This window comes from Callithrix jacchus, chromosome Y, assembly GCF_049354715.1.
Source record: "Callithrix jacchus isolate 240 chromosome Y, calJac240_pri, whole genome shotgun sequence".
In the NCBI taxonomy this organism is placed as follows: domain Eukaryota; kingdom Metazoa; phylum Chordata; class Mammalia; order Primates; family Cebidae; genus Callithrix; species Callithrix jacchus.
The window spans coordinates 3,770,311-3,797,122 of NC_133525.1; the positions used below are offsets into that span (position 1 = coordinate 3,770,311).

The window sequence follows — 26,812 nt, forward strand, 5'->3', positions numbered from 1 at the left end:
TGTTGTCTGGGCTGGTCTTGAACTCCTGAGGTCAGTTAATCTGCCCGTCTTGGCCTCCTAAAGGACCTGAATTACAGGCATGAGACACACTGCACCCTGGCCTTATAAGCAAAATTGATAAAAACCACTAGCTAGACTAATGAAGGACAGAATAAAGTAGATCCAAATACGCACAATCAGAGATGATAAAAGAGATCACAATTGATAAGACAAAAATAAAAAATGTCTTCCGAGATTGTTATGAACATCTGTGTGCTCACAAACTGGAAATCCTAGAGGACATGGATTAATCCATCCAAATGCACGACCTCCAAAGACTAAACCAGGAGGAAATAGAACTGAGCAAGATTGAATGAATAACAAAATCTTTCAACAAAAAAAGCCTAGGATAATATGGATTCACAGCCAAATTCTGACAGACATACAAAGAATAACTAACTAGTACTAATTTTTAGAATCTACAGCAGAAAAATGAGGAGGAGGGAATTTTCTGTAACTCATTGTATGAGACCAGTATCACTCTGATTCCAAACCAGGTAATGACAGTAGAAGAAACTACAGGTCAGTACTCCGGATGAAAGTAAATGCAAAAATTCTTAATAAAGACTAGCAAAATGAATTCATAGCACATTAAAATGATAAACCATCATCAGGTTGGATTTATCCTAGGGATCCATGGATTGTTGACCATATACAAATCAGTAAGTATGATATATAACTTAAGTGGAATCAAGGACAAAAACATAAGATTTTCTCAATAAAAATACAAAAAGCCCTTATGAAATTCAGCATTCCTTCATTATAGAAGTTCTCCATAAACTAGGCCTAAGAGGGATCATACCTCAACCCATAATAAAGGCTGAATATGACAGAGTCACAGCCAACATCCTATTTAGGAAGAGTTGAAAGCATTTCCCCAAAGGCTTGGCCAATCCAAAGATGCCAAAGATACTTTCACTGGTCTTATTAAACATTGTTTTGGAAGCCCATGCCAGAGTAGTCACACAGAGAAAAAAATAAAGGCATCCAAATTGGAAAACAGGAAATAATTCTGAAATTATTCCTGTTTGCTGATGATATGTTCTTATGTAGAAATTTCTAAAAATTAAAAACTTTTAGATTTGATAAATGCATTCAGTAAAGTTGTGGGATACAGAATTAATAGACAGAATTCAGTAACATATCCATATACCAATAGTGACCTAATCAAGGATCAAATCAAGAAGGCATTTTCATATACAATAGCTACAAAAAAAAAAAATACATAGAAATTTAACCAGTGAGTTGAATTATCTCTATAAGGAGATCTACAAAATGCCGGTGAAACAAGATGACACAAAACAAACAAATGGAAGAACATCCCATGATCCTGGATTAGAAGAATTAATGTTGTCAAAATGACTAACTGTCCATTGCAGTTTACAGATCCAACAGAATCCCTATCAAATTATGTGTTATTTATTCACAGAATGAGAAACCATCTAAAAATTCATGTTAAATCAAACAAGCCTAAATAGCCAAAGCAGTTCTAAGGGAAAAGAACAAAGCTGGAGGTACTGAGTTACCTCACTTCAAATTATACTACAAGCCTACAGTAACCAGAATATCATGGTACTTGTATAAAAATAGACACATTAGGTCACTGGAACAGAATAGAGAATCTGAGAATAAAACTGTATACGTAGAAACAAACTGTTATTAGATAAGCTCAGTCAAAGTTTACATTGTGAAGATGTCACCCTGTTCAATAAATGGTGTTGGGAAAATCAGATAGCGACATACAGAAGAATCAAACTGGACCCATAGTTCTCACCATTTGTCAAGTTCCCTTCTGGGCTCGTCTGATGTAATGGAAGATTAGGACAATCAGAATGCCAAATATGGTCTGCCCAATACTGCCTGGTTGATGCTAGGAGTATGTGGTGACACAGCTTCCTTTTGCACCTTGCTAAGAGGTATAAAAGAAGACATTGCAAAGTTCCTAATAACTTCAGTGTCCTTGTTCTTTTCTTCCACATAAATAAGGCTCAACTCTTTATTCTGTTCCATTGGTCTAAATGTTGACTTTTGTACCAGTACCATCTGTTTTGGGTAATGTGTCCCTCTAGTATAGTTTGAAATTTAGTAATGTGATGCCTCTAGCTTTGTCTGTTTGCTTAGGATTGCCATAGCTATTTGCTGCCCATATTCTGATTGGCATTCTCCAGTTCTCGTCCTTTTGAGTTTTGACTACTTGACATCTAAGTTGGTTTTAAGGTCTCTAGAGAGTGCCGATAAATTCTAGCCTTGTCATGAAGAGAATCTGGGAGAGATTGTCATGAATGTATACAGTGTGTCTTTCATAGTATTTATTATTCTGTATTTTGGTGGATGGCATAATGCTTGTGATCAGATGTCCTTGTCACCAGATTGTCTGTATAGGTAGTTCCTTATTGATAATGGTTACCCTTGGTTTCGGACATTGTGAAGGTATGAAAATCGTATGCATTCAGCAGAAGCAGTTAGCTTTAAGTACCCATACAGCCATTCTGTTGTTCACTTTTAGTTTGGTATTCAAACTAAAAAAAAATTCCATTACATGGGGTTTTTAACACTTTATTGTAAAAAAAGTTTTGTTTTCATTGATTTTGCCTGACTGTAGGCTAATGCAAATGTCCCTTAGCCTGAGTAATATGAAAATCTGTCTCTACCAAAATACCTAGCCAGGAATGATAGTGTGTGTCTGTGGTCAGTGTGTGCCTGTGGTCCCAGCCACTCAGCAGGCTGAAATGGGAGGATTGCTGGAATCTGGAAAGTTGAGACTGTAGGAAGCTGTGATTGTGCCTCTGCACTCCAGGCTGAGTTGACAGAGTGAGACCTTGTCTCAAAAAATAAATAAAATAATATAATAAAATAAAGTAAAGTATAAATAAAACAAAATAAAAATATAAAATATGTCCCAGTCGTGCTTAAAATAGACTTGGCTAAGCAATGATGCTCAGTAGATTAGGTGCATTAAATGTATTACACACAACACTTGAACTTATCACGGTTTAGTGGGACATAACCCTTTTGTAAGCCACAGAGCATCTGTTTTGACAGAAGCCTTGTGGTTCTTATTTAACCAGGGTCTAGTTTATTTCTGTCAAGACACCTACATAGGAGAGCCTTGACAGGAGGAGAATTTGGTTTGGATGTAACAATCAAGTGATACACAGGATGGAGCAACACAATACAAATGAAATAACAGAAGTAGTATGTTGCAGAGAAGAGTTAGCATGCCTTGAAAGGTAAGTGGAAAGAGGGAGCTGTCTGGGATGCTGAACCCAGTGGAGAGTGAAGGAACTGTGGTCCAAAGCCTTTATTAAGGATCAGGATATTGCCCAAGCAGGTTTCCCTCAGGGACTCTAATTGGTAAGTTTAGATCAAGTTACAGGAGTTCAGGGTGTGACTGACACTTGGTCATGGTGGCATATCTGTGCAGTCCTTGTAGGTTATAGGGGTTAGTGGGGTAAATCAGGTAGGTTGTGTCTAGCTGTTCCATAGAGGGGTGGTAACGAGGAGGCAGTTGCTTAAGGAAGGTACCTAGATTGACTAAAGTGAGGAAAAATAAGAGACAGAAACTAGAAACTGTGTCAGGGTGACAAAGACCTGCTTCTAGTATGAGAAAGCTCTCCTTCTATTCAAAATTGATGCCAAAGCAGCCTAAAATTATAATTTTCTACAGGATTCCTGTGTGTGGACATCTTTCTGTTGTGTTGCATGACTTAGTAACATCTAAGAACCTAAAAATGTAATTGCTAGGTGACTTTTCTGAGTTTAAAATTTTGTTTTTAATACAAATTGAGTATTATGTAGATTTCAATTGTATATTGAAAGAGGGGATCTGTCAGTGTTCTAGTGAATATATACCACATATACTATGTGCTCATGATGAAAAAGTAGAGGTTATCACACTGAACTGAAAACTGAAGAGAAATATTGAATATTTGAGCATCTGTAACTCAAAAATCTAAAATGAAAAATTCTCCATAAATTTAAAACTTGAAAATTTCATACTATTCTAATGTGATGTGTCCTAATCCAAATGCAGGTGCACAGCACATAGTTTATTCAGCATCTCCTAGAGAAGAAGACACTCTCAAATCCCTTTAGCTGTTATACATCTTGTTCATGCATGCCAGATTCACCTAGACAAGCAAGGCCACAAAGGGTAATAAAATGGCACTTATGTAGCCTAGATGTGCCAATGGCAGGTTCTCCACAATGCCCCACATGGGTCCATGTGCATTGTTTTTTGCTTGCTCTCTACTTACTGATGTAAAAATACTGTGTCAGAAAAGTCCTGCATCTACCCTTATGGATAAGAATGATAAGAATTAAAGAGGCATATTTTAAATGTTTCTCTTGTCTGGAGGGAAAAATAAAAGCCATCCAAGCTGGACATGGTGGTTTACGCCTATAATCTCAGCACTCTGGGAGGTCAAGCAGGTTGATTTCTTGAGCTCAGGAATTCCAGATCCACATGGGCAGCATGATGAAACTGTTGTCTCTACTAAAAATACAAAAATGATGTGGTGTGATGGTGGGTGCCTGTAGTCCCAGCTACTTAGGAGACTGAGGCAGGTGAATTGCTTGAATCAGGGATGCAGCAGTTGCAGTGAGCCTACGTTATGCCACTGCACTCCAGCCTGGGTGACAGAGTGAAACTCCATATCAAAAAAATAAAAGTAAAAAAATACAGTGTGTACAGTAACTTTTCATCAAAATATAGCAGCATAGGTGGAGACTGAAAACCTGTTGTTTTCTTATTGTTCTTCTTATAGTTTATCAGCTGTTAGAGGTGATACATTCATACATCTCTTAATGACAGGAATGCAGTCTGAGAAATTTGTAGTTAGGCACTTGCATCATTGTGTGAATATCATATGGTGTACTTAGAAAAGTTGTCCTTCATTAATATATGGCCCATGACTGTATCCTACTGTGCTGTTTAGTTAAACAGACACCATTTTCCAACTGAATAATGCTGTGTCATATTTTTTTTTGCTGTTTTAAGTACTTACGTGTTAATTAAGAAAATGGTTGCTAATCAGTAGCATATGTAAGTTCCTGATTTGGAATGTTGGTTATGCCAAACAACCACAGATTGTGCTCTTGGGTCGCTGAAATAGTGACACCTTTGCTTTCTGAGGGTTCAGTATACACAAACCCTTTTCATACTCAAAATTTTTAAAAGTTTTGTACACAGTTACCTTCAGGCTATATATATAAGCTATATATAAAACAAATGAATTTTATGTTTAAACTTGGGTCCCAGCCTCAAGATATCTGTAAATGAATACTTAAAAACCCAGAAAAGTCAGAAATTTGGAACACTTTAAGTTTCAAGAATTTTAGATAAGGGATATGCAGCTTGTACTAACATACAGTACAGGGTAATGCTGTACATTAAAAAAAAGTGACTATGTTTTTTGTAAAATCGAATAGAAAATTGATTTTAATTTACAAAATGGAGAGAACTAGAGAAAAATATTGTAATAGGTGATATATTCAGAACTTAAAACATTACTTGAATTCTTATTAATGTATAATTAGTATATGTAATAGATATAAAATGTTATTATAAAGATTGTTTTGTGTTTTATATTAACAGAATGCTGCATTTTTATATGGCCTTGGTTTGGTCTACTTCTACTACAATGCATTTCATTGGTAAGTGGACTTATGTCACCATTTATGTTTCTCATAAATTGTGGTGTGTAAGATAAACACACATAAAATGTTTTAATGTCCATAGCCTTACATTCTTGGTAGTATCACTTATTTTTGTGGGAATTTCTAATCAAGTTCCACCCATTGATCTTTCATCTTGGCCAGTAAACTGGTAACCTGATCACAAATTGTCATGTTTCTGTTTTGTTTCTTACCTCCTTTAAGTGCCGTTGACAGTCCAAAGGAAGATAAATAAGTTCATGGCCAAGATTTGCAACCATACCGTGTAGGTTGCTGTAAAAGTTTATTATAAAGATCTTAAATATGCACAGACAACTATTTGACATGTTTTCCTACAGGTGAATATTTAACTTTAACCTGAATAGCTTTTCCTTATAAAGATCTTAAATATGCACAGACAACTATTTGACATGTTTTCCTACAGGTGAATATTTAACTTTAACCTGAATAGCTTTTCCTGCCATTTGTTTTTCTTCCTTTTCTGCTTTTGGGCCATTTAATTACATCAAGTCTGGAAGTACTGAGTGTTTGATACTGAGTGTTAAATATTCTACAATGATTTTTTAAATGAATTATATACATTGTTTTAAGAGATCTTAAAAATTCACTAACCCTCTTGTATAATGAGGCATATATAAGACCAAGAATAGATTGGGACCAATTTGAGGTCTCTGTAAGCTTCTTGAAGATCCTATTCATAGAATTCATCATTTTAGACTTCAGAAATAGAAAGGTTTTAGAGATCAATTTGTTTAATCTTTTAAGTTTGTTAATGGAGAAAACAGATACATTAGTTCTTTGTCATTGTTATTTAACCCTTTATTTAGTGGTTTAAGGAGACCTGATATCTGGGGCCCCAGTCTCATAATTCAAAGAATAATTCCTACTGAAAGCAAAAAATGAATATTTTATGCATATTTTGGCATTGAATCGAAAGACTCTGATCACCTATCATTGGGAAGACTGCTGACACTTTTAGGTGCTTCTTTGCAAGACCTCTTTGGCTGGTAGGGCCTCTGCTCAAGTTTCATTTGTGATGGCTGGACTGGTTCTGGCCAGTTGACCCTACATGCTGTGCTCGGCCCGGCCCGAATCTCACATTGACCAGTTGGGAGCCAGGTGCAAAGTGGCAAAGCATGTGTGAGTAAGTGAGCACGGGGTCTGGCTATGGCATACAGTCAGGCATGCCAGCAGGTTGGACAGCTCCAGGTGCATGAGTGAGTTCTGTGCAAGTCTGTGACTGGACTAGACTTGCCTTAAACAGCTCTGGCTTGGGGAGTCCTAGGGATTTTTCTTGATTGGAGAGACTTATTTTGAAAAAGAAACAATAGTTAAAGCAGTAGTATAGAATTTGAGCGAAGGTAGATTGATAGACTAGTGAACATTTAATTAGATTGGAAAACCCAGAAACATTCTCACATTAACATGAGTACTTGATTTATATCCAAGGTGGCCCCATATTGCTGTGGCATTTGAATAGTCTATTCCACAAATTATGCTAGACTATTGGAAATCTGTGTGGAAAAATAAAAATTAATCCCCTATCCGTATTATTATATATATTGGACAGGTGTTTGCCTATAATTTCAGCACTTTGGGAGGCTGGTGCAAGAGGTTCCCTTGAGCCCAGGAGTTCAAGACCATCCAGGACATCAGAGGGAGACCCTCTCTCTACAAAAAATTTTAAAATTTGCTAGGTGTGGTGGCATGAGCCTGTGGTTCCAGCTGTTGAGGAGGCTGAAATAAGAGGATTGCTTGAGCTCAGAAGATGGAGGCTATGATTGTCCTATTATACTCTAGCATGGGTGTCAGAGTGAGACAGTCTCATTTGAAAAAAAAAAAAAAGTAAACCAAAAATGAAAGGCAGAAATAAAAGGTATAAATAAAGTTTTTAGAAGTGTACTTCTTTGAAACTGAATAGAAGCAGCATTAACACCTTCATTTTCTTACCTTTTCACATTTTCCTGCTAGTTCTCCCTGAGATAGTTCAGAAAGATTTGTAGTAATTTGCACTGAAATTTTTCTTCAACCTTTAAATAATCTTGAGTAGTTTACAGAAGTGAGGAGAAAGGATTGTTAGCTTTCTTATCCCTTTCTTTTTTTTGTTTTTATTACATAGTTACTATTTTCATTAAAATTGAATAATCAGAATGTTTCCTATACTCTCAAGGGAGATACACATACATATTTCAAATTACAGTTTCTTATGTTCGCATTTTTTCAGGGCAATTAAAGCATTTCAAGATGTGCTTTATATTGATCCCAGCTTTTGTCGAGCCAAGGAAATTCATTTACGACTTGGGCTAATGTTCAAAGTGAACACAGACTACAGGTCTAGTTTAAAGGTACGTGGTTGACATTATTATATACAATTTCACTTGTGTGTGTGCGCATGCGCATCCTATTTAATGATACTGAGAAGTGTTGAAATTTATATTAGCACTATAAAAAATTTAGAAAATTGAGGATTTGACCTAAAGAGGTAGGAAAAGTTTGAACTGATTTCAGGATAAAAAATAAATACTAAGACTTGCAGGATAACTTTAGCACTTTAAAGTTTTTGTTTGGTTTAATTTTAAAAGCTTCCGTATGATCAGGAGATGGTGAGGTTTTGATTTCCTTTGTGCATCAACATTACTTTGTATAGGTGTCTGCCACCTTAGAGATAACAGTTAGTGATGCTGTTTCAGTTATAGGTCTCATTAGAAATCTACACCTATAATAGCAAAACTTGTGTCATAGCAAAGTGGTTTGTTACAATATTCTCTCTACAGCTTTTGGACTGCCAGTTGGTAAATACTCAGTTTTTGGGTATTAGGTATCATTTTGGGAAAATTATATTGTTGTTTAAATATCTTAATTCTAATGGAAATTTGATTTCTCAACATTTTTAGTTTTTTGCTATGTACACCTATTTTATGTTTTCCAAGACTTTAATGAAAATAGGTCATCCCTTTAAGTTAAAGACATTGTTTTTTGAGAAAATTATAGCTTCTGCAGAAAATAATAAAATTTGTGAATTTGACTATTACGAATGTTTCTCTTTTTTCAGATACACGTTTTTCATAGATTATCTTAATTTTAAAAAGGGAGCGTATTTATGTGACATAACAGTAGGATTTAACTTGAACTCACCAACACAAAATGTTAAAGAAATGCTTTTTAAAAACTTGTGTTGTTTGGGTTGCCCATACCACCCTCAAGCTGAATGATTTTTTAGAAGGACTTAAAGAACCCAGATAACAGTATACTCATGGTTACAGTTTATTACAGTGAAAGAATACAGGTTGAAATTATCAAAGGAAAAGACATATAGCGCAGTGTCTAGGCGAGAGAACCTGGTGCAAGATTTCATTTGTCCCCTAATGTTGTACATCTGTGAGCTGCAATTCTTTCTTCCTACACCAAGTTAGGAAAGCATGAACAGAATATTGTCCACCCGAGGAGGTTACTGACTCTTGCTTTTCAGAGTTTTTACTAGGTTTGGTCTTGGAGCTATAGTGGATCTGTCTCCAGTGCCTAAAGAGAGGGGTCTGATGCCATGATGCCCCAGGCCTCTGTCATAAATTAACATTTGTTAACATTACTATCTGGGATCACCCAAAGCCCCAGATAAATCAAGACACTCTTGTCACGATATTCTAAGACTTAGAGATATCTGCCAGGAGCTTGTCAAGATTCATAACTTTCTTTGAATATGCTGGTCTGGCCAACCCACTCTTGCCAAGTTAATGCCTTACTACATGTGATTCTTACTCAGTTATGCCTTAGTTGTTTTAAAGTTTACAATCATGTAGACTGTTTCTGCTATTTCTGTTTTTTAAAGAATGACACTGATGGAACACAGGCAACCTAAAACATTAAAATCATTGCAAATAGGCCAAATAAATAACTTAGGTTTTACACTGCTCGGAAAAATGTGCAGCAGAGGAGTCCCTAAAGTCTAAGGTTGAGTTCAGTTATGTGTAGAAATAGGACAAATATTTCAGTTTTTCTCAAATTTAGGGTAATATTTTCAAATTGTATACCATTTGGGATATCTGTGGATTTGAAATTGAAAATGAGTACAGCTATGCCACTTTGTAGATTTTAATCCTTTCTGCACATAATACACACACACACACACACACACACACACACACACACAATCTGTCAAAGGCTCTAAGATATCTTACAACAGAAAATATACGTGGTAAAATTTTCTAAGGACATATTTGTTTTGCTACAGCAATGCTTTATGGTTTTGTTCTATGGAAATTTATTGGAGGGCAAAAGGAGTAAGTACCAAACATTATTTTTTTCATAAATATGAAACATGCATATAAAAACCAGAGGAGGAAATACTTAATTTAGTAGTCAATACAGTGTTATCTCAAAGAATTTTATGGATCCAAAGCTCTCATTTTAATGAAGTGGCAGTATTTAAAAATTAAAATATTTAGGCAGAGAGGAATTTGACAATGGTTTACCATGAGTTCGTTAGCTCATTGAAAGTCGTCCTGCTTATTGATTGTAACAGATACTCAATCCTGTATGTGCTTTTCTTTGCTTAGTCATATGTAAAGGGTAACAAACGCTTTAAGTGTTACTGATTTTAGCAAAAAATGTCTTAGATATATGCTGTTTTCTTTGTTTTTGCCATCTTACATTTATCTTAAGCACTTGACAACTTTCGGTCTTTAATTCATTTGTATAGCAGTAAAAACTTTTGGGAAGTTTTCGACATTAATCTTCCTTTTATGTGAATGTGTTACTTGATTTTTATATCATCCTGAATTTTTTTTCCTCTTTTCCCTAATAATCAAAATATTCCTTCTCTATTGTTGGCATTGTTATAAGCATCAATAGTTTAACTGAGGAAGAGATATTTCTCTATATCACTATTAGTAATTGGCATTTAAAATGAATAAAGGTGTGAGTCAGAATGAATGTCTCCCTTTTTAAAGTTTCCAGTTTTCTTTTGTTAGACTAATTAATAATTTATCTAGCCAAATGTGGAATCTATTTTGATATTTGTATAACACCAAGGTATTTTCCTGGCAAAGTGTCCTAGGACAGACATTTTGGCTTCACTTTTATAAATTCAAACTCTAAAATTACTAACTCACAATAGAAAGTCCAAGCTTCAGCTGGGCGCTGTGACTCACGCCTGTGATCCCAGCACTTTGGGAGGCCGCGGCGGGTGGATCACGAGGTCAAGAGATCGAGGCCGTCCTGGTCAACATGGTGAAACCCCGTCTCTACTAAAAATACAAAAAATGAGCTGGGCATGGTAGCGCGTGCTGTAATACCAGCTACTTGGGAGGCTGAGGCAGGAGAATTGCCTGAACCCAGGAGACGGCGGTTGCGGTGATCCGGGATTGCACCATTGCACTCCAGCCTGGGTAACAAGAGCAAAACTCCATCTCAAAAAAAAAAAAAAAAAAAAAGAACAAGCTTCAAGGTTAGCTGATTCAGGTATTCAGATATCTCACCAAAGATCCATGTTCACTTTTGTTTTCTGTTGGATTTTTTAATGTTTGATGGAAGAAAGTTGTCAGGTTTAATTCAGATGACAACCCCCTGTCACCTCTACATATTTTCATAGGGACATTACAGAGTAATGGCTGAGATGGTTAATAATATTGTATAATTAACTACTTAATAAATATATGGTTTATCATTCTTATCTTCACTTGTAATATGGAAAAGAGCAAAATTTCCTGTTGTTGTCATCCAAAATGAGTAAATAACTTTGTAAAAAGCCTCCAAAGTTTGCCTTTACTGTCATTTGCCCAAAAGAGGCTATGTGCTCATTATTTTATTTCCTATCAGAGTGCTAGTATAGTATTACTCATAGTCCTATGCTTGAGTAAGGTTTAGTTCTCCAGGAGGGTCACATAATGGATATATTGGGGTGGAGAATAGCATTTAAGTTTATTACATACAGTTCATGTCTTCTCTACCTCATTTTCTTTCCTTAGTTCCATGGAAGAGTATATGTGATATTTCTGAATGGTAAATTATTTAAATAAAATGCAGGTCGTTTTCAAAACAGGTCTCTCTGTCTTTTGTTTATGCATGGCATACATTTCAGGGCTTTATATTTCAGTTATGTTTCTGAAAATGGCCAAATCTATCACTGAAATAGTTTAATTCAGTTTTAATATAGTGTAAACTGGCATTGAGATACCAGATTTTAAAGTATGATGTTAACTCTTTTTAACTGAATGTGTAACCTTGGCTACAGTGCCTGTTTTGTTCTTACTAGGGGCATAGAAAGAAAATGAATCTGACAAAAAAAAATTTACTTGGCTTGTCAGCCCTTTTAAGTTCTGTTTCTCGTCTGCTACCTAAAATTTCTCTAAGTTTGGGCCATTATCTAGTATTTGTGAATTCTGTTTTTCTTTCACAGAATTTAATCTGTGCTTTAAAAAGTGAAATTAATCAAATTTCCATGGATTTAACACATGGTAGAAATAGCAGTTGTCAGTTTATGAAATAGATTAAAAGTATACGTGAATTAATTCCATTTTAGAGTAACTTCTGTACTTCACATCTAATTTTTTACTTCTTCAGGATAATTAAGATTTTACTTTATTCTCTCTCACTATGTATGATATTAGTACTAATCAGTTGTTATACTTGGTATATATTTGCAGCAGTGAATGATCATTAGTTGGATAAAAAGGTGAATTTTGACAGATAGTCTTATATAATGCCTAACACCTTGCATAAACTGGTAAACTGTTAAAAATGTTACTTGAAGGTAAGAATATTATATACAAATATATTTGTGAAATATAGTATTCTTCAGTAGCTAACACCAGTTCAACTACTTGATTTAATAACGATTGTATAAAGGTGGTAGATCTTAACCATTCTCACAGTATCCTCCACCCTTACCACTTCTCACATGTGGAGAACATACAAGAAATAACTGTGAGGTGATATGTTAGTTAGTTTGATTATTGTACACGTTTCACAATTTATGTATATGCTTACATCACAGTCTAATGTATATATAATATATATGTTTACCTCAGTAAACATAACTCAGTAAAGCCAGAAAAAAGATTATATAGAAATTTACTTAGTATGTGCTTATCTGTATATATGCTAATTTATTTGAACACACATCAACATTATAACCTTTTGGATTTTTAAAATCCTTTGTGTTAAAATGAGGATAATTGGTGAATATATTGAGGTATTATCATTTTCTGATTTCCTATTGAAAAATAATAAAGGCTTATTTAAGAGGCAGATGTGAAAGGGTAAAGAAAATGAGAATTACAGCATCATTCCTATGGTCAAAACCAGGTCCAAAACAAAAGTCTCATAGTTTATCACTCTTGTAGTATTTTTTAAAAATAGAATTGATTTTATTTTGCCTTTTAACTAAATGTGTAATTTGGCTGAATTACTAACTGAATAGGCATCTTGGCTAAGCAATTTAGCTACTGGGTATTATCCAAAGGAAGTGAAATCAGTAGCTGAAGAGACATCAATCCCAAGTTTATTGCATTACTATTCACAATAGCCAAGATACGAGATCAACCTGTGTTCATTAGTGATTGAATTGGTATGTATATATACCCACACTTTTAATCCATTTTAAAAAAGAATAAAGTACAGTAAATTATTTTTTCTTTCAAATTCATTTAGTTATAATTCTGATGAGGTGTCTTAATGTCCTCCAGGTTCATCTGCGTGGCTGCAAATGATAATACAGTTTAAGGTGTTATTTAATATCACCATATAGATTCTTGGAAGCTGCAACTTAAAGCGAAGTGACATACACAGCACCAATTTTTTTTTCTCATCGGACTTATAACTGAATTTGAAAAAAATAACTTACTGTACTTTTTTTTTTAAATGGATGAAGCTTGTGTGTGTGTGTGTGTGTGTGTGTAAAACTTAGTCATTGTTGAACACTTACGTTGATTTTTGTATCTTGGCTATTGTGAACAGTATTGCAATAAACTTGGGACAGATGTCTCTTTAGCTACAGATTTTATTTCATTTGGATAAATAGCCAATAGCTGAATTGCTTGGCTAAGGTGCTTATTTGGTTCTTTGTGTCTGTGGATATAGATTAACCATAGCCACCTTCTATGATGTAGTGAATAAGAATGTTTTATGAAAGTATTTGACAAAATTTTATGTGGCTCTTCAGTTTTTAGGCTACTGTCTAAATAGTGGGCATCACATAACAAAAGTAAGCTAAAAAATTAAAACTTATCATGCAGGTTAACAAATATCGAATGGATAAATATGACAATGGTCCCATTTAGACCAGAGCTCAAGTGGTCTTTGACATTGCTTTTAAATATATATCAGTCCCCATTTGCAAGTTAATATTAATATTGGTTTATTTAAGAGCAGAGTCTGCATTAAAACAAATGGAAAACAATGGTCACCGAAGTAGAGTTATTAATGAAGACTTTAAAAAGCCTTAAAATGTGCTGTGTTAAGAGATTATAAATTCATATAACAACTCAAGCCTTATTTCTTAAATCATTTTGGGATGACTAAGCTGCCTTGAATAAAAATAGAGTATCATATTTTACAGAATTAAAAAACATTTTTAATTATTTTAAAATTTTATTTTTAATTGACATTTAATAATTGGACCTCGTTAGGAAATACAGTGTGATGCTTCTGACACACGTATATACTGGGTAGTGATCATGTCAGGGTTTAGTGTATTAATCACCACAAACATATTTCTTCATGGTAAGAACATTTGGAATCTTTTTTCTAGTTATTTTGAGATAATATGTAATATTGCTTATTGTAGTCCTCTTGCTATGCTATATAGAACACAAGAAATATTTTTTGTATATACCTATCATTTTGTACCCATTGATTAATTTATCTCCATCTGTTTCTCCCATCTTTGCTGGCCTCTGATGACCACTGTTAAACTGTGTATTTCTGTGAGATTAGAATTTTTAACAAGGTTCTACAAATAAGTGAGATTATACAGTATTTCTTTTAATTTCCTCCAGGTTCATCTATATAGCCACAAACGATAATACAGTTTAAGATTTTATTTAACATCATCAAATAGTTTATTGGAAGCTACAACTTTAAGCGAAATGGCACACACAGCACCATTTATATTTACTCATCAGAACTGTAACTAAGTGAATTGGAAAGGAAAAATAACTTTATTCTTATTTTAAATGGATGAACACTGTGTTTATGTGTGTGTGTGTGTGTATCACATTTTCTTATTCAGTCATAGATGAACAGTTAGGTTCATCTGTGGCACTTCGTTCTCGATGTGGCTCTCTTTAAGTCCGTTATTGATATATAGGAATGCTTGTGCTTTTTGCACATTGATTTTGTATCCTGAGACTTTGCTGACGTTGCTTATCAGTTTCAAGAGATGTGCTGAGACAATGGGGACTTCTAGGTATACAATCATGTCGTCTGCAAATAGAGACAGTTTGATTTCCTCCTTTCCTATTTGAATATGCTTTATTTCTTTTTCTTGCCTGATTGCTCTGGCTAGAACTTCCAGTACTATATTGAATAGGAGTGGTGAGAGAGGGCATCCTTGTCTAATGCCGGATTTCAAAGGGAATGCTTCCAGTTTTTGCCCATTCAGTATGATATTAGCTGTTGGTTTGTTGTAAACAGCTTTTATTACTTTGAGATACGTTCCATCTATACCTAGTTTATTGAGGGTTTTTAGCATAAAGGGCTGTTGAATTTTTGTCAGAGGCCTTCTCTGCATCAATTGAGATAATCATGTGGTTTTTGTCTTTTGTTCTGCTTATGTGGTGAATTACGTTTATAGACTTGCGTATATTGAACCAGCCTTGCGTGCCCGGGATGAAGCCTACTTGATCATGGTGGATAAGCTTTTAGCTGTGCTGTTACAATTGGTTTGCTAATATTTTATTGAAGATTTTTGCATCTATGTTCATCGTGGATATTGGCCTGAAGTTTTCTTCTCTTGTTGGGTCTCTGCCGGGTTTTGGTATCAGGATGATGTTGGTCTCATAAAATGATTTGGGAAGGATTCCCTTTTTTTGGATTATTTGGAAGAGTTTCAGAAGGAATGGTACTAGCTCTTCTTTGTATGTCTGGTAGAATTCGGGTGTGAACCCATCTGGACCTGGGCTTTTTTTGTGTGATAGGCTTTAATTGCTGCCTCAACTTCAGACCTTGTTATTGGTCTATTCAGGGTTTCGACTTCTTCCTGGTTTAGGCTTGGGGTCGGGGGGAAGTGTCCAGGAATTCATCAGTTTCTTCCAGGTTTACTAGTTTTTGTGCATAAAGATGTTTGTAATAATATCTGATGATGGTTTGTATTTCTGTGAAATCTGTGGTGACATACCATTTGTCATTTTTTATTGCATTTATTTGATTCTCTATTTTCTTTTTTATTAATCTGGCTAGTGGTGTATTTTGTTGAGCTTTTCAAAAACACCAGCTCCTGGATTTATTCATTTTCTTTGAAAGGTTTTTTGTATCTATATCACCATCTGATCCTAGTTATTTCTTGCCTTCTGCTGGGTTTTGAGTTTTTTTGTCTTGCTCCTCTGGCTCTTTCAATTTTGATGATAGGGTGTTGATTTTAGATCTTTCCTTTCTTCTCATGTGTGCATTTATTGCTATATGTTTTTCTCTGGACCTTGCTTTAAATGTTCCTAGAGATTCTGGTATGTTGTGTCTTCATTCTTGTTGATTTTAAAGAACATCATTATTTCTGCTTTCTTTTCATTGTTTATCCAGTCAACATTCAAGAGCCAGTTGTTCAGTTTCCATGAGGCTGTGCAGTTCTGAGTTAGTTTCTGAATTCTGAGTTTTAACTTGATTGCACTGTGGTCTGACAGACTGTTATGATTTCCATTCTTTTGCAATTGCTCAGGAGTGATTTACTTTGAATTATGTGGTCAGTTTTAGAGTAGCTGTGGTGTGGTGCTGAGAAGAATGTATATTCTGTGGATTTGGGATGGGCGAATTCTGTAAATGTCTGTCAGGTTTGCTTGTTCCAGGTCTGAGTTCAAGTCCTGGATAACCTTGTTAATTTTCTGCCCTGTTGATTTGTCTGATATTGACAATGGGTTGTTAAAGTCTCCCACTATTATTTTGTGGGAGTCTAAGTCTCTTCGTAAGCCATTAAGAACTTGCCTTATGTATCTGGGTGCTCCTGTATTGACTGCAGATATATTTAGGATGTTTAGCTCTTCCTGTTGAATTGATTTTTTTGCCATTATGTAATGTCCTTCTTTGTGTCTTTTGGTCTTTGTTGGTTTAAAGTCTATTTTTCTGAGATGAGAATTGCAACTCCTGCTTTTTTTTTCTCTCCATTTGCTTGGTAAATCTTCCTTTCTCTGTTTATTTTGAGTTCTTTTAGCTCAGAGAAGTTTGTTATTACGCACCTTCTGAAGCCTGTTTCTGTCAGTTGATCAGATTCATTCTCCTTCCAGCCTTGTTACTTTACTGGTGAGGACCTGTGATACCTTGTTGGAGGAGAGGCATTCTGGTTTAGGGTGTTTTCATCCTTTCTGTGCTGGTTTCCTCTGATCTTTGTGGATTATTTACCTGTGGTCTTTGCAGTTGGTGACTTTCAGATGGGGTCTCTGAGTGGACGTCCTTTTTGTTGGTGATGAAGTTATTTCTTTCTGTTTTTTAGTTTTCCCTCTAACAGTCAGACCCCAGGCAAGCAGGAGGTTCACTCCAGCAGTCCTGCTTGCCTGTGGATCACCTGCAGTGGCTGCAGAACAGTAATGGTTGCTTCCAGTTTCTTCTTCTGCTATCTTTGTCCCAGAAGGATACCTGCCAGATGTCTGTCTGAGGTCTCCTTTATGAGGTGACTCTTTGGAAATATGGGGTTTGGGAGCTGCTCGAGGAGACTGTCCTTTATAGGTGCTCAAGTGCTGAGCTGTGAGGTCCATTGTTTTATTCAGAGCTGCTGGGCAGATATATTTAAGTCTGCTGCAGCAGAACTCATAACCGCCTTTTTCTCCCCCAGGTGCTCTGTTTCAGGAAGGTAGGGCTTTATTTATCAGTTTCTGTCATGCTGCTGCCTCTTTTCAGGGATGCTCTGCTGAGTGAGGAGGTTTCCTAGTCACAGTATACCAGCAGAGGTATTGGTGAACTGCCGTGGGCTCTGTCAAACTGTTGTGTGAACTTCCTTCAGTTTTGTTTATCGGGGTATAGTTAGAACTGCCTTGGTAATCACGGCCCACCTCTGTAATGGCAGACTGCCTCGGTAATGGCGGGCTGCCTTGGTAATGCTGGACAGCCTCAGCAATGGCGGACCACCTCGGTAGTGGTGGACTACCTTGGTAATTGTTGACGCCCTTCCGCGACAGAGCTGGACCATCTCAAGTTCAGCTGTGCTTGCAGTGAAACTCTCAATTTAGAGCATTTCAGATTGCTGGTCTTTGTGGGGGTGGGACCAGCTGAGCCAGATCACCTGGCTCCCTGCCTCAGCCCCCATTTTTTTTCAGTTGAATGGCCGACTCTGTCTCCCAGGCGTTCCAGTCGCCATTTGAAAGTGTGCCTGGATTTGTGTGAGTTTTTGTGTGGAGACCTTCTGCGCTGGCTGAGACAGCCATGCTGGGGACTCATGGTGCTTTTCCACCTGGGAATCTCCTGGCCTGGTTCCCTATTTCAATCCCCTTTTTGTCAGTTGAGTGGGTGATTCTGTCTCTCAGGCTTTCTAGTTGACAGTTGAAAAGGTGTCAGATTTGTGTGAGTTTTTGTATGGAGACCCACTGTGCCGGCTGAAACAACTGCACTGCAGAGTTGTGACTGTTTTCTGCCCAGGAATCTCCTGGTCTGTGGGCAATTAAAATTTGGAAATGTGGTGACCATTCACCCTCTGTGTTTTCGCTGGGAGCTGCAATCCAGAGCTGTTCCTAATCAGGCATTTTGGACCTCCTCACCCCCCAGTTTTACTTTTATTACTTTTTATTTCAAAAATATATATTTATAATTATAAAAGGTAATTTTAAAAAGATCCCATATACCCATCAATTTTCTCAAAGGTAACATTTAGGAAATTACCATTGATACAGTCCAATTTTTTTTTATTGAGCCTTTTATTTCCAATGTCTGCAGTTGTTTTGAGCTCGTATAAAAAAAACTTTTGCTTTCATTTATTTTAGGTTCATTGGTTGGGGTCTTGCATTTGGACTGATAGAAAAATTAAAGCAACAGAAAATAAACAAAAATTTATTAATATGTGCATTTGTACTTTATACACAGCAGAACTTAGTGATGTCAACCTAAGTAATCAAAAGGGTCAGCATAATGTTTAAGGAGAGTTTATTCATTCAACTGAAAAGTCACAGTCCCTGCAAATAGATTCCAAAGAAAGTCTTACAAAGTGTTGAAGTTGCGGGTTGCTTATACAGACAAAACTTTCCATGTAAGCCTTACTGCATAGTTAAAAAAAAAAGGGGGATTTCTGAGGTAGGCTTTTTCTTTCAGGAAAGGCATATTTAACATTTCATACTAAAGATGTAACTGTAATGGGATCTTGGGCACTATCCAGTCTGAGTTAGGCTGATAAAAAGAGACAATCTCTACCAAACACTAGTGATTGGAAGGGGAAATGTCTGGTGTCTCCTAGTTGTTTACTGAAAAAGATCAGTGAGCTGGAGCTATTATCTAAGAAACTATAAGAAGCAGAATTGCAAATATTCTATGTGATTAAGTTTTCAGGGTTTCACTTTCTCCTTGGCACCATAAATTTAGGGGTTCCTGAAGGTTTATTTTCTTTTTGGGAGTAACTCAGAGGAGTGATTAAAATATGGGCTGCTGTGGGATATAAGCAAAAGAACAGTAAATTTATAGAGAAGTGACAGGACAAAAGGAAGGGACTTGGTGTTTCTAGGGGAGTCAATTTGTGGAAAGGTAAATATTTGGGAAGAAGTTAGGTAGATTACTCCTGTGCTGCCTTTAAGCCTATATGAGTATAAAGTTGTCTTCACAAATTAGGAATTCTCATGGCCTTTCAGCTAGAAAGGAGAATAGGAAGTTTTATTATGCCTGTTTCTTCTGATTTACCTGTGGCTGAAAGTAATCTTTATGTCAGAATAGCATATTTTAGGGTGGCATACTCTGAACCCCTTCATGTATTATTATCTCTCATTAATTTGAATGAAGTATTTACTATTAAGAGCATATTTGTATTATGCATAATTTACCAATTTCAGAATATGTTTCAAGCAGTAAGTCTTAAAAAAATGAAGTTAAGGTGGCTCAGGCCTTTAATGCCAGCCAGCACGTTGGGAAGCCAAGGGGGGCGGGTCACCTGAGGTGAGAAGCTCAAGACCAGCCTGGCCAACATACTGAAATCCTATCTCTACTAAAAGTACAAAAAATCAGCTGGGAGTGGTGGTGGGCACCTGTAATCTCAGCTACTTGGAAGGCTGAGGCAGTAGAATCACTTGAACCCGGGAGATGGAGGTTACAGTGAAGTGAGATCAAGCCACTGTACTATTTAGCCTAGATGGCAAGAGAGAGACTCCATCTCAAAACAACAATAACAACAACAACAACAACAACAACAACAAATGAAGTTAAATAGTAACTTTATAAGTTAAATGAAGTCCTAATACTTTTTAGGTTTTGTCTTTTTTGTTTGGTTGGTATTGTGGAAAGATATACATAACATGTAATTTATCATTTTAATATACATTTCAGTGGCATTATTTACAATGAAGTGTAAACCATTACCACTCTTCATTTTCAGAACTTTGCTTTATCCTGTACAAACATTTTCTACCCATAAATCAATACTTTGCCATTCCCCTTTCCTCCAAATACATGGGAGTTCCTTTATTCTACTTGTGGCTCTAAATAGAACTCTTCTGGAATTCTCATATAAATATACTTGTACAATTTTGTCCTTTTATATCTGGCTTATTTCACTTGGTATATTTCAGATATTCATCAATGAGTGACATATATCAGATTCCCTTTTTTTTTTTTTTAAAGACAAGGTCTCACTCTGTCATCAAATCTGGAGCACATTGGTGTGATCTGAGCCCACTGCAACCTCAAACAGCTTGGCAGAAACCTCCCATTCTTTTAGGCTGAATATGGCTGAATAGTATTCTTTTCTGTAGATAAACCACATTTTCTTTTTTTTTTTTTTTTTTTTGGGAGACGGAGTTTCGCTCTTGTTACCCAGGCTGGTGTGCAATGGTGCGATCTCGGCTCACCGCAACCTCCGCCTCCTGGGTTCAGGCAGTTCTCTTGCCTCAGCCTCCCGAGTAGCGAGGATAACAGGCATGCGCCACCATGCCCAGCTAATTTTTTTTTTTTTTTTTTGTATGTTTAGTAGAGACAGGGTTTCACCATGTTGACCGGGATGGTCTCGATCTCTCGACCTCGTGATCCACCCGTCTCGGCCTCCCAAAGTGCTGGGATTACAGGCTTGAGCCACTGCGCCTGGCCCAAACCACATTTTCTTACTCCTTTAATCTCTGGTGAATATCTGCATTGTTCCACACCGACTCCTGTGATAATGCTGCTTTGAATATTGATACATACAGAGTTTTGAGTCCCTGTTTTCAGTGTCTGAAGTTCAGTTTCTTCATCTCTTTGTCAGTAAATGAAAAGAAAAAAAACTTGTTTTGTGTTGGTTCGATTCATATTACTTATCCTAATGAGAGTGAATTGGTATTACATTATGGTTTTGATTTGTGTTTCTTGTTAACTAATAATTTTGAGCATCTTTTCGTATATTTATTGGCATCTTTTCATGTGTTATTTGAGATGTCTATTCCAGTTCTTTGCCTATTTTGAGTTGTTGGGTCTTTTTATAACTTATTTTCAATTCTATATTTTTGTTACTTATCAGGTTTATAATTTGCAAATATTTTTTCTTTTCAGTATCTTGCTTGTGATTCATTAATGTACAGAGTTTTTAATTTTGATGAAGCAAAGTGAATCTCCTTTTTTGTTACCTATGTCTCTGGTGTTATGTCCAGAAAAATCACTGCCAAATTCAGAATCATACAGATTCTTCCTGTATATTGTTCTAAGACTTTTATAGTTTTATCTGTTAAGTTTATGTGTCTTATTCATTTTAAGCTAACTTTTGTATATGACATGACAGAGGCCCAACTTTAATCTTTTTATATAGATACTTACTTTTTCAAACACCATTTGCTGAAAAATCAAGCTTAATATTGTAACACAAATGTCAGGTGTATATCTAGTAGCCACAGTGTTCACTCTCACTGTGCTGTTTGTGCCCATTCTTTGATTGTAATATCATTTAGGAGACATTAATTTGTTTTGTTAACTGACTGTTCTCAAATTGACTAGGCAAAGTTAGGTGCTCAGTGATTCCGGCATTGATTTTTAATTTTTAAACATGGTTTAATACAATTTATTTTTACAAAGAACGTGTGTTTTGACTCTGTATATTACCTGTCATTTTAACATTAAATGTCAGTATCTTTAGCACAATTTAAAAACTTACATTGTAAATACGATTTTTTTCTAGTTGACTTTTAATGTAGCTTGTTCTTTATTGTTATTATGGTTGATTATTCTTGAAAATTAGTGGGGACTCTGAAAATTGAATATTTATGGGGATAGTTTGTAGAATGTTTAAAAGAGATATATGCATTTTTTATTTAAAACTATTCTTGGCTGGGCGCGGTGGCTCAAGCCTCTAATCCCAGCACTTTGGGAGGCCGAGGTGGGTGGATCACGAGATCAAGAGATCGAGACCATCCTGGTCAACATGGTGAAACCCCGTCTCTACTAAACATACAAAAAATTAGCTGGGCACGGTGGTTCGTGCCTGTAATCCCAGCTACTCGGGTGGCTGAGGCAGGAGAATTGCCTGAACCCAGGAGGCGGAGGTTGCGGTGAGCCGAGATGGCGCCATTGCACTCCAGCCTGGGTAACAAGAGCGAAACTCTGTCTCAAAAAAAAAAAAAACAAAAAGCAAAAAACAATTCTTGTTCCTATTACCTTTAAAGTAGTTCATAGTTTATAGACATCAAATTACCGTTATGTTTTTAGTAATTACTCATTCTATAAGTAGATAGAGAATTAGAAGTTGGTTTGCATGCTGCATAGGCTTATATGATATATTTAGAGTAGAACTGTAAATGTTTAATATTTCATAAATGATTATAGATATTTTACACACACAATTTAGATACATTTAAAATGCTTAGCATCCTGTTTTACATATGTTTAAAAGCATGCTGCTTTCAGTGCTTGAGGTTCAGTTTCTTTACCTCTTTTGTCAAAAAATGAAAAAAAAATTATTGGCCAAGAACAAGTGTATTTTACATGTGAATTTGAAAATGGGTATTTGGTGTGTATGTGTAGGTTGTAATACAGATTTTCAATGTTTTGAAGTGTAGTGACATTGAAGAATCAATGAAAGCAGGTATGTTTTATTCTTTATGCTAATTCTCATATTATCTAATTTGATTTCTAAAGTTTATTTCTCATCTTAAGATAAGAAATAATCCTCTAAAAATATAATTAGATTTTCCACATTTTAAAACAATGAATTGATGTACATGTCTCATCTTATACCTTAATATTTTGTTTATGGGAAGACTCAAATATATGAAGTTTTTTAATAAAAAATATAAATATAGTTGATATAGCAATTCTTTCTTATGCTCTCCGTTCTGAACTATCTCAGGGAAATAACTTGATAATATATTTTAAAAATAAATTTGGGTTTATAGTAAGTTTATTTGGTTGAGTGTAGTGCATTTTTATATAAGGTAGCTTTGTTATTTTATGATAGACATTAAAAGCCTAAAATAGAAAACTTCATTTTATGCAACTGTAAATTTAATATTTTTACTTTTCTCTTCCAGCATTTTCAGTTAGCTTTGATTGACTGTAATCCATGTACTTTGTCCAGTGCTGAAAGTAAGTAGTTTTAAATAAAATACTTTTGACCAAAAAATATTATTGATAGGATATTTGAAATCATGTCTCAAATATACTTTTGTGTACCGATAAACTGTTTCCTTGATTCTTGTGAAGAGAAATGAGAAGGGATGTGCCTGCTTCAGAGAGTTTAAGTTACTGGAGTTTAGGTGATTTGGGTACTATGTTTCTTTCCCAAAGATAACTCAGTATTATTATTTGATATCTGTAGAAATGACTGATATTTCACAAAGCACTAACAAATAATGATTACTTACTTAAGATCAGGTAGTTTTTCTTACTTTGTAGTTTCAATGTTTTTAAATTAAAAATTACTTCACCTTTTAATACTTTAGGATTTCCACATACCATGAGCCTGTTTTTTGAAACTCTTTTGTGCACTTGTGATTTTGTAAAAGTAAAACGTTTTCAAAGCCTATTTTAAACAGAACCTGAATGAAAAAATTCAGGTTCTGTTATGAATAAGTTAAAAATATGTAATTTTAAAAATAAATACTGTTTTTTGAACTGTTGATGATGAATGACTACAGTTAATACTTTGGGGGAAAATCAGATTTGAAAAGCATATGAAAGTTTTCATTATGAGATTTTACTTTGTAATAAAAATGTTTGAATATTAAAGACATTTTATGTCCATTTTTTATCCATATTGAGCACACCTAGTTGTATATAGTTAGACTCCCTTTTAATGTATAGATAAGAATGAAACATGAGCTGGGCACATTGGCTCACACCTGTAATCCCACCGCTTTGGGAGGCCAAGGTGAGTGGATCACCTGAGGTCAGGAGTTTGAGAGCAGCCTGGCCAACGTGGTGAAACCTCATCTCTGCTAACGGTACAAAAATTAGCTAGGCACTGTGGTGCACACTTGTCATCCCAGCCACTCTGGAGGCTGAGGTAGGAGAATCATTTAAACCCAGGAGGTTGCAGTGAGATGAGATTGCACCACTGCACTCCTGGGTGAAAAAGCAAGACTCTTGTCTTAAAAAAAAAAAAAAAAAAAAAAAAAAAAAAAGGATGCAACGTGGAGATATTTATCCTACAAAATATGATACTGTACTTTATGGGATGGCTCAGAGACTTGGGACTCCAGCTTAAATTTGTTAATTTAAATTTAAATTTAGATGGTGTTAGGTTGCTACTTACCACTAATTTTTTGTATTATTTTTATTTGATGGGTATATGAGGGTACTATGACACATAGTCTTTGGTTTTTTCTTTGCCTTTTTGTTCCTTTTGTTTTTGTTTTGTTTTGCCCTTTGAGGCAGGGTCTCACTGTGTTGCCCAGGCTGAGTGCATTTGGTGTAAACATGGCTCACTGCAGCCTCTACCTCCCAGGCTCAAGTGATCCTTCCATTTCAGCCTCCCAAGTGGCTGGAACTATAGCCGCCCGCAATGTCTAGCTAATATTTTTATATTTTTATTTTTTTGTGGAGAAGGGCATTTGCCATGTTGCTCAGGCTGTTCTTGAAATCTTGGCCACAGGGCCTCCCAAAGTACTGGGACTACAGTCACAAGCCACTGCACCTGGTACTTTTTTTCTTTTCTTAACTTATCATCCAGCTTATCTCAGCAATTCAGAGACGTGATATTTTGATTACCTGAGTTTTAGTGGTAAGAAAAGCCCTGTTTGAAAGGGGAGGAAAGAACTCTCAACCTGTGTCAACTGCAGTGGTTGGTTGTGTATATGTATGATTTTTTCTTTCACTGCTTTTGTTTTTTGGGGGAGAGGTTATTATCTTGAAATGAAACGTTTTCTGTAAGTTTTTCTTTACTTTATGGCTGATTACTTAACATTTTATGTTTGTCTGCTTTTACAAACTTTTAGTTTCTTTGATTTTAGTTAATTACAGAGTTTTGGAGTAATTTTTCTCTTATGGAAAGGAATTTATATTATCTAATGCATTAGTCTCCAATGTTAGATACGGGGAATTTACTGAAAAGCTGCAGAACATATTATACAGGCTGCTTTCTAGACTTTTACCCAGGTTCACTAAATCAAAATCTTAAATAATTGAGCTAGGAATTGGTAATTGTATCATCCATCCCAGGTATAATTTATCTTTAGGACAGTGACTGAAATCAGTGAGGAGAAGCAAGGAGGGGGAATGTTCAGAAGGGAGGAGAGACAAAAGGATGTCAGAAATTCATAATCATGGGATCATATTTTTTTGAAAATATAAATATTGTGTTTATAATTTTTGTGAGTTTTAAAAGATATATCCTAAAACAGAATGGGAAAAGATATTTTTCATGGATGAATAAAAACTATAAAATTTAAATAATTGGACTTGTAATTATCCATCATGATTTTGTTGTGTGCTCTGGTGATGGGGAATTGGGCATCAAGAAAGGCTTCAGAAAGAAGCCAAACATTTTGTCTTTTAGTTGAGTCTTCAAATATGTTATTTTTTTAAAATTTATTTAGGACTCAATATATAAATTATTTTGATACCTTGCTTTTTAGGTAGTTTGATCGTTTTTGTTTCTAATTAAAAATCAGTGATCTAATTCTGGAAAATGGAAAGAAATCTAATTTTCTGTATATTGTTGCTAGTATTTGATCTATAACTTAAAGTAGTTAACAAAAGATTGAGTATAAAGAAAAAGCGTATACTTTGAAAAACATTCCTTGATTACAGAGTTAATATTATGTTTTTAAGTTATTATGTTATCGTTATGTAAAAATTAGAATACTGTATGTTGAGACATGTAACTTAAATGCTTGTGTTTACTTAATATTCTGATTAAGAACTTTTCATGAAGTATAATTAAACCTGTTACAGATTTTAATGATTATTAGAATTATAAACAAATTGATTACAGTATTACATAATTTTTTATATTGCTTTTCTTTGAATACTTGTGATCTTCATTAGGTTTAATCTCATTTTTTAACTAAAAACAGAAGTTTCACTCCTTGTCGAATGTATATTCTAAAGTTTAAGCATTTGCATATGTCTGACATTTTATATTATCCCTACTTTTTAAAAACGTTATTACATTAAATTAGACTGTATTGTAACTGATCTTTTCCCGTGATCCATTGCAGTTCAGTTTCATATTGCCCATTTGCATGAAACCCAGGTAAGTGTTTTAAGTTAAGAACAAGAATAAAACAGTTACCTATGCTTTATATGAAATAAAATGTACTTCAGAATATCAGAATTTAAATGAAATAAACGTCTTAGTCAATTTGAA

General features: G+C 35.2%; 1 protein-coding gene across 7 annotated transcripts in view; it reads left to right on the forward strand.

Annotated features, from left to right (window-relative positions):
* Window positions 1-26,812, forward strand: part of LOC118150929 (histone demethylase UTY) — a 213,369-nt gene that overhangs the window by 48,935 nt on the left and 137,622 nt on the right. For all 7 annotated transcript variants that reach the window (XM_035289914.3, XM_035289917.3, XM_035289916.3 and 4 more), the window contains 4 exons: window positions 5,636-5,694; window positions 7,940-8,060; window positions 23,535-23,589; window positions 26,664-26,698. In XM_035289914.3, the coding sequence (XP_035145805.1) occupies window positions 5,636-5,694; window positions 7,940-8,060; window positions 23,535-23,589; window positions 26,664-26,698 (270 nt within the window). The remainder of the gene's footprint in view (window positions 1-5,635; window positions 5,695-7,939; window positions 8,061-23,534; window positions 23,590-26,663; window positions 26,699-26,812) is intronic.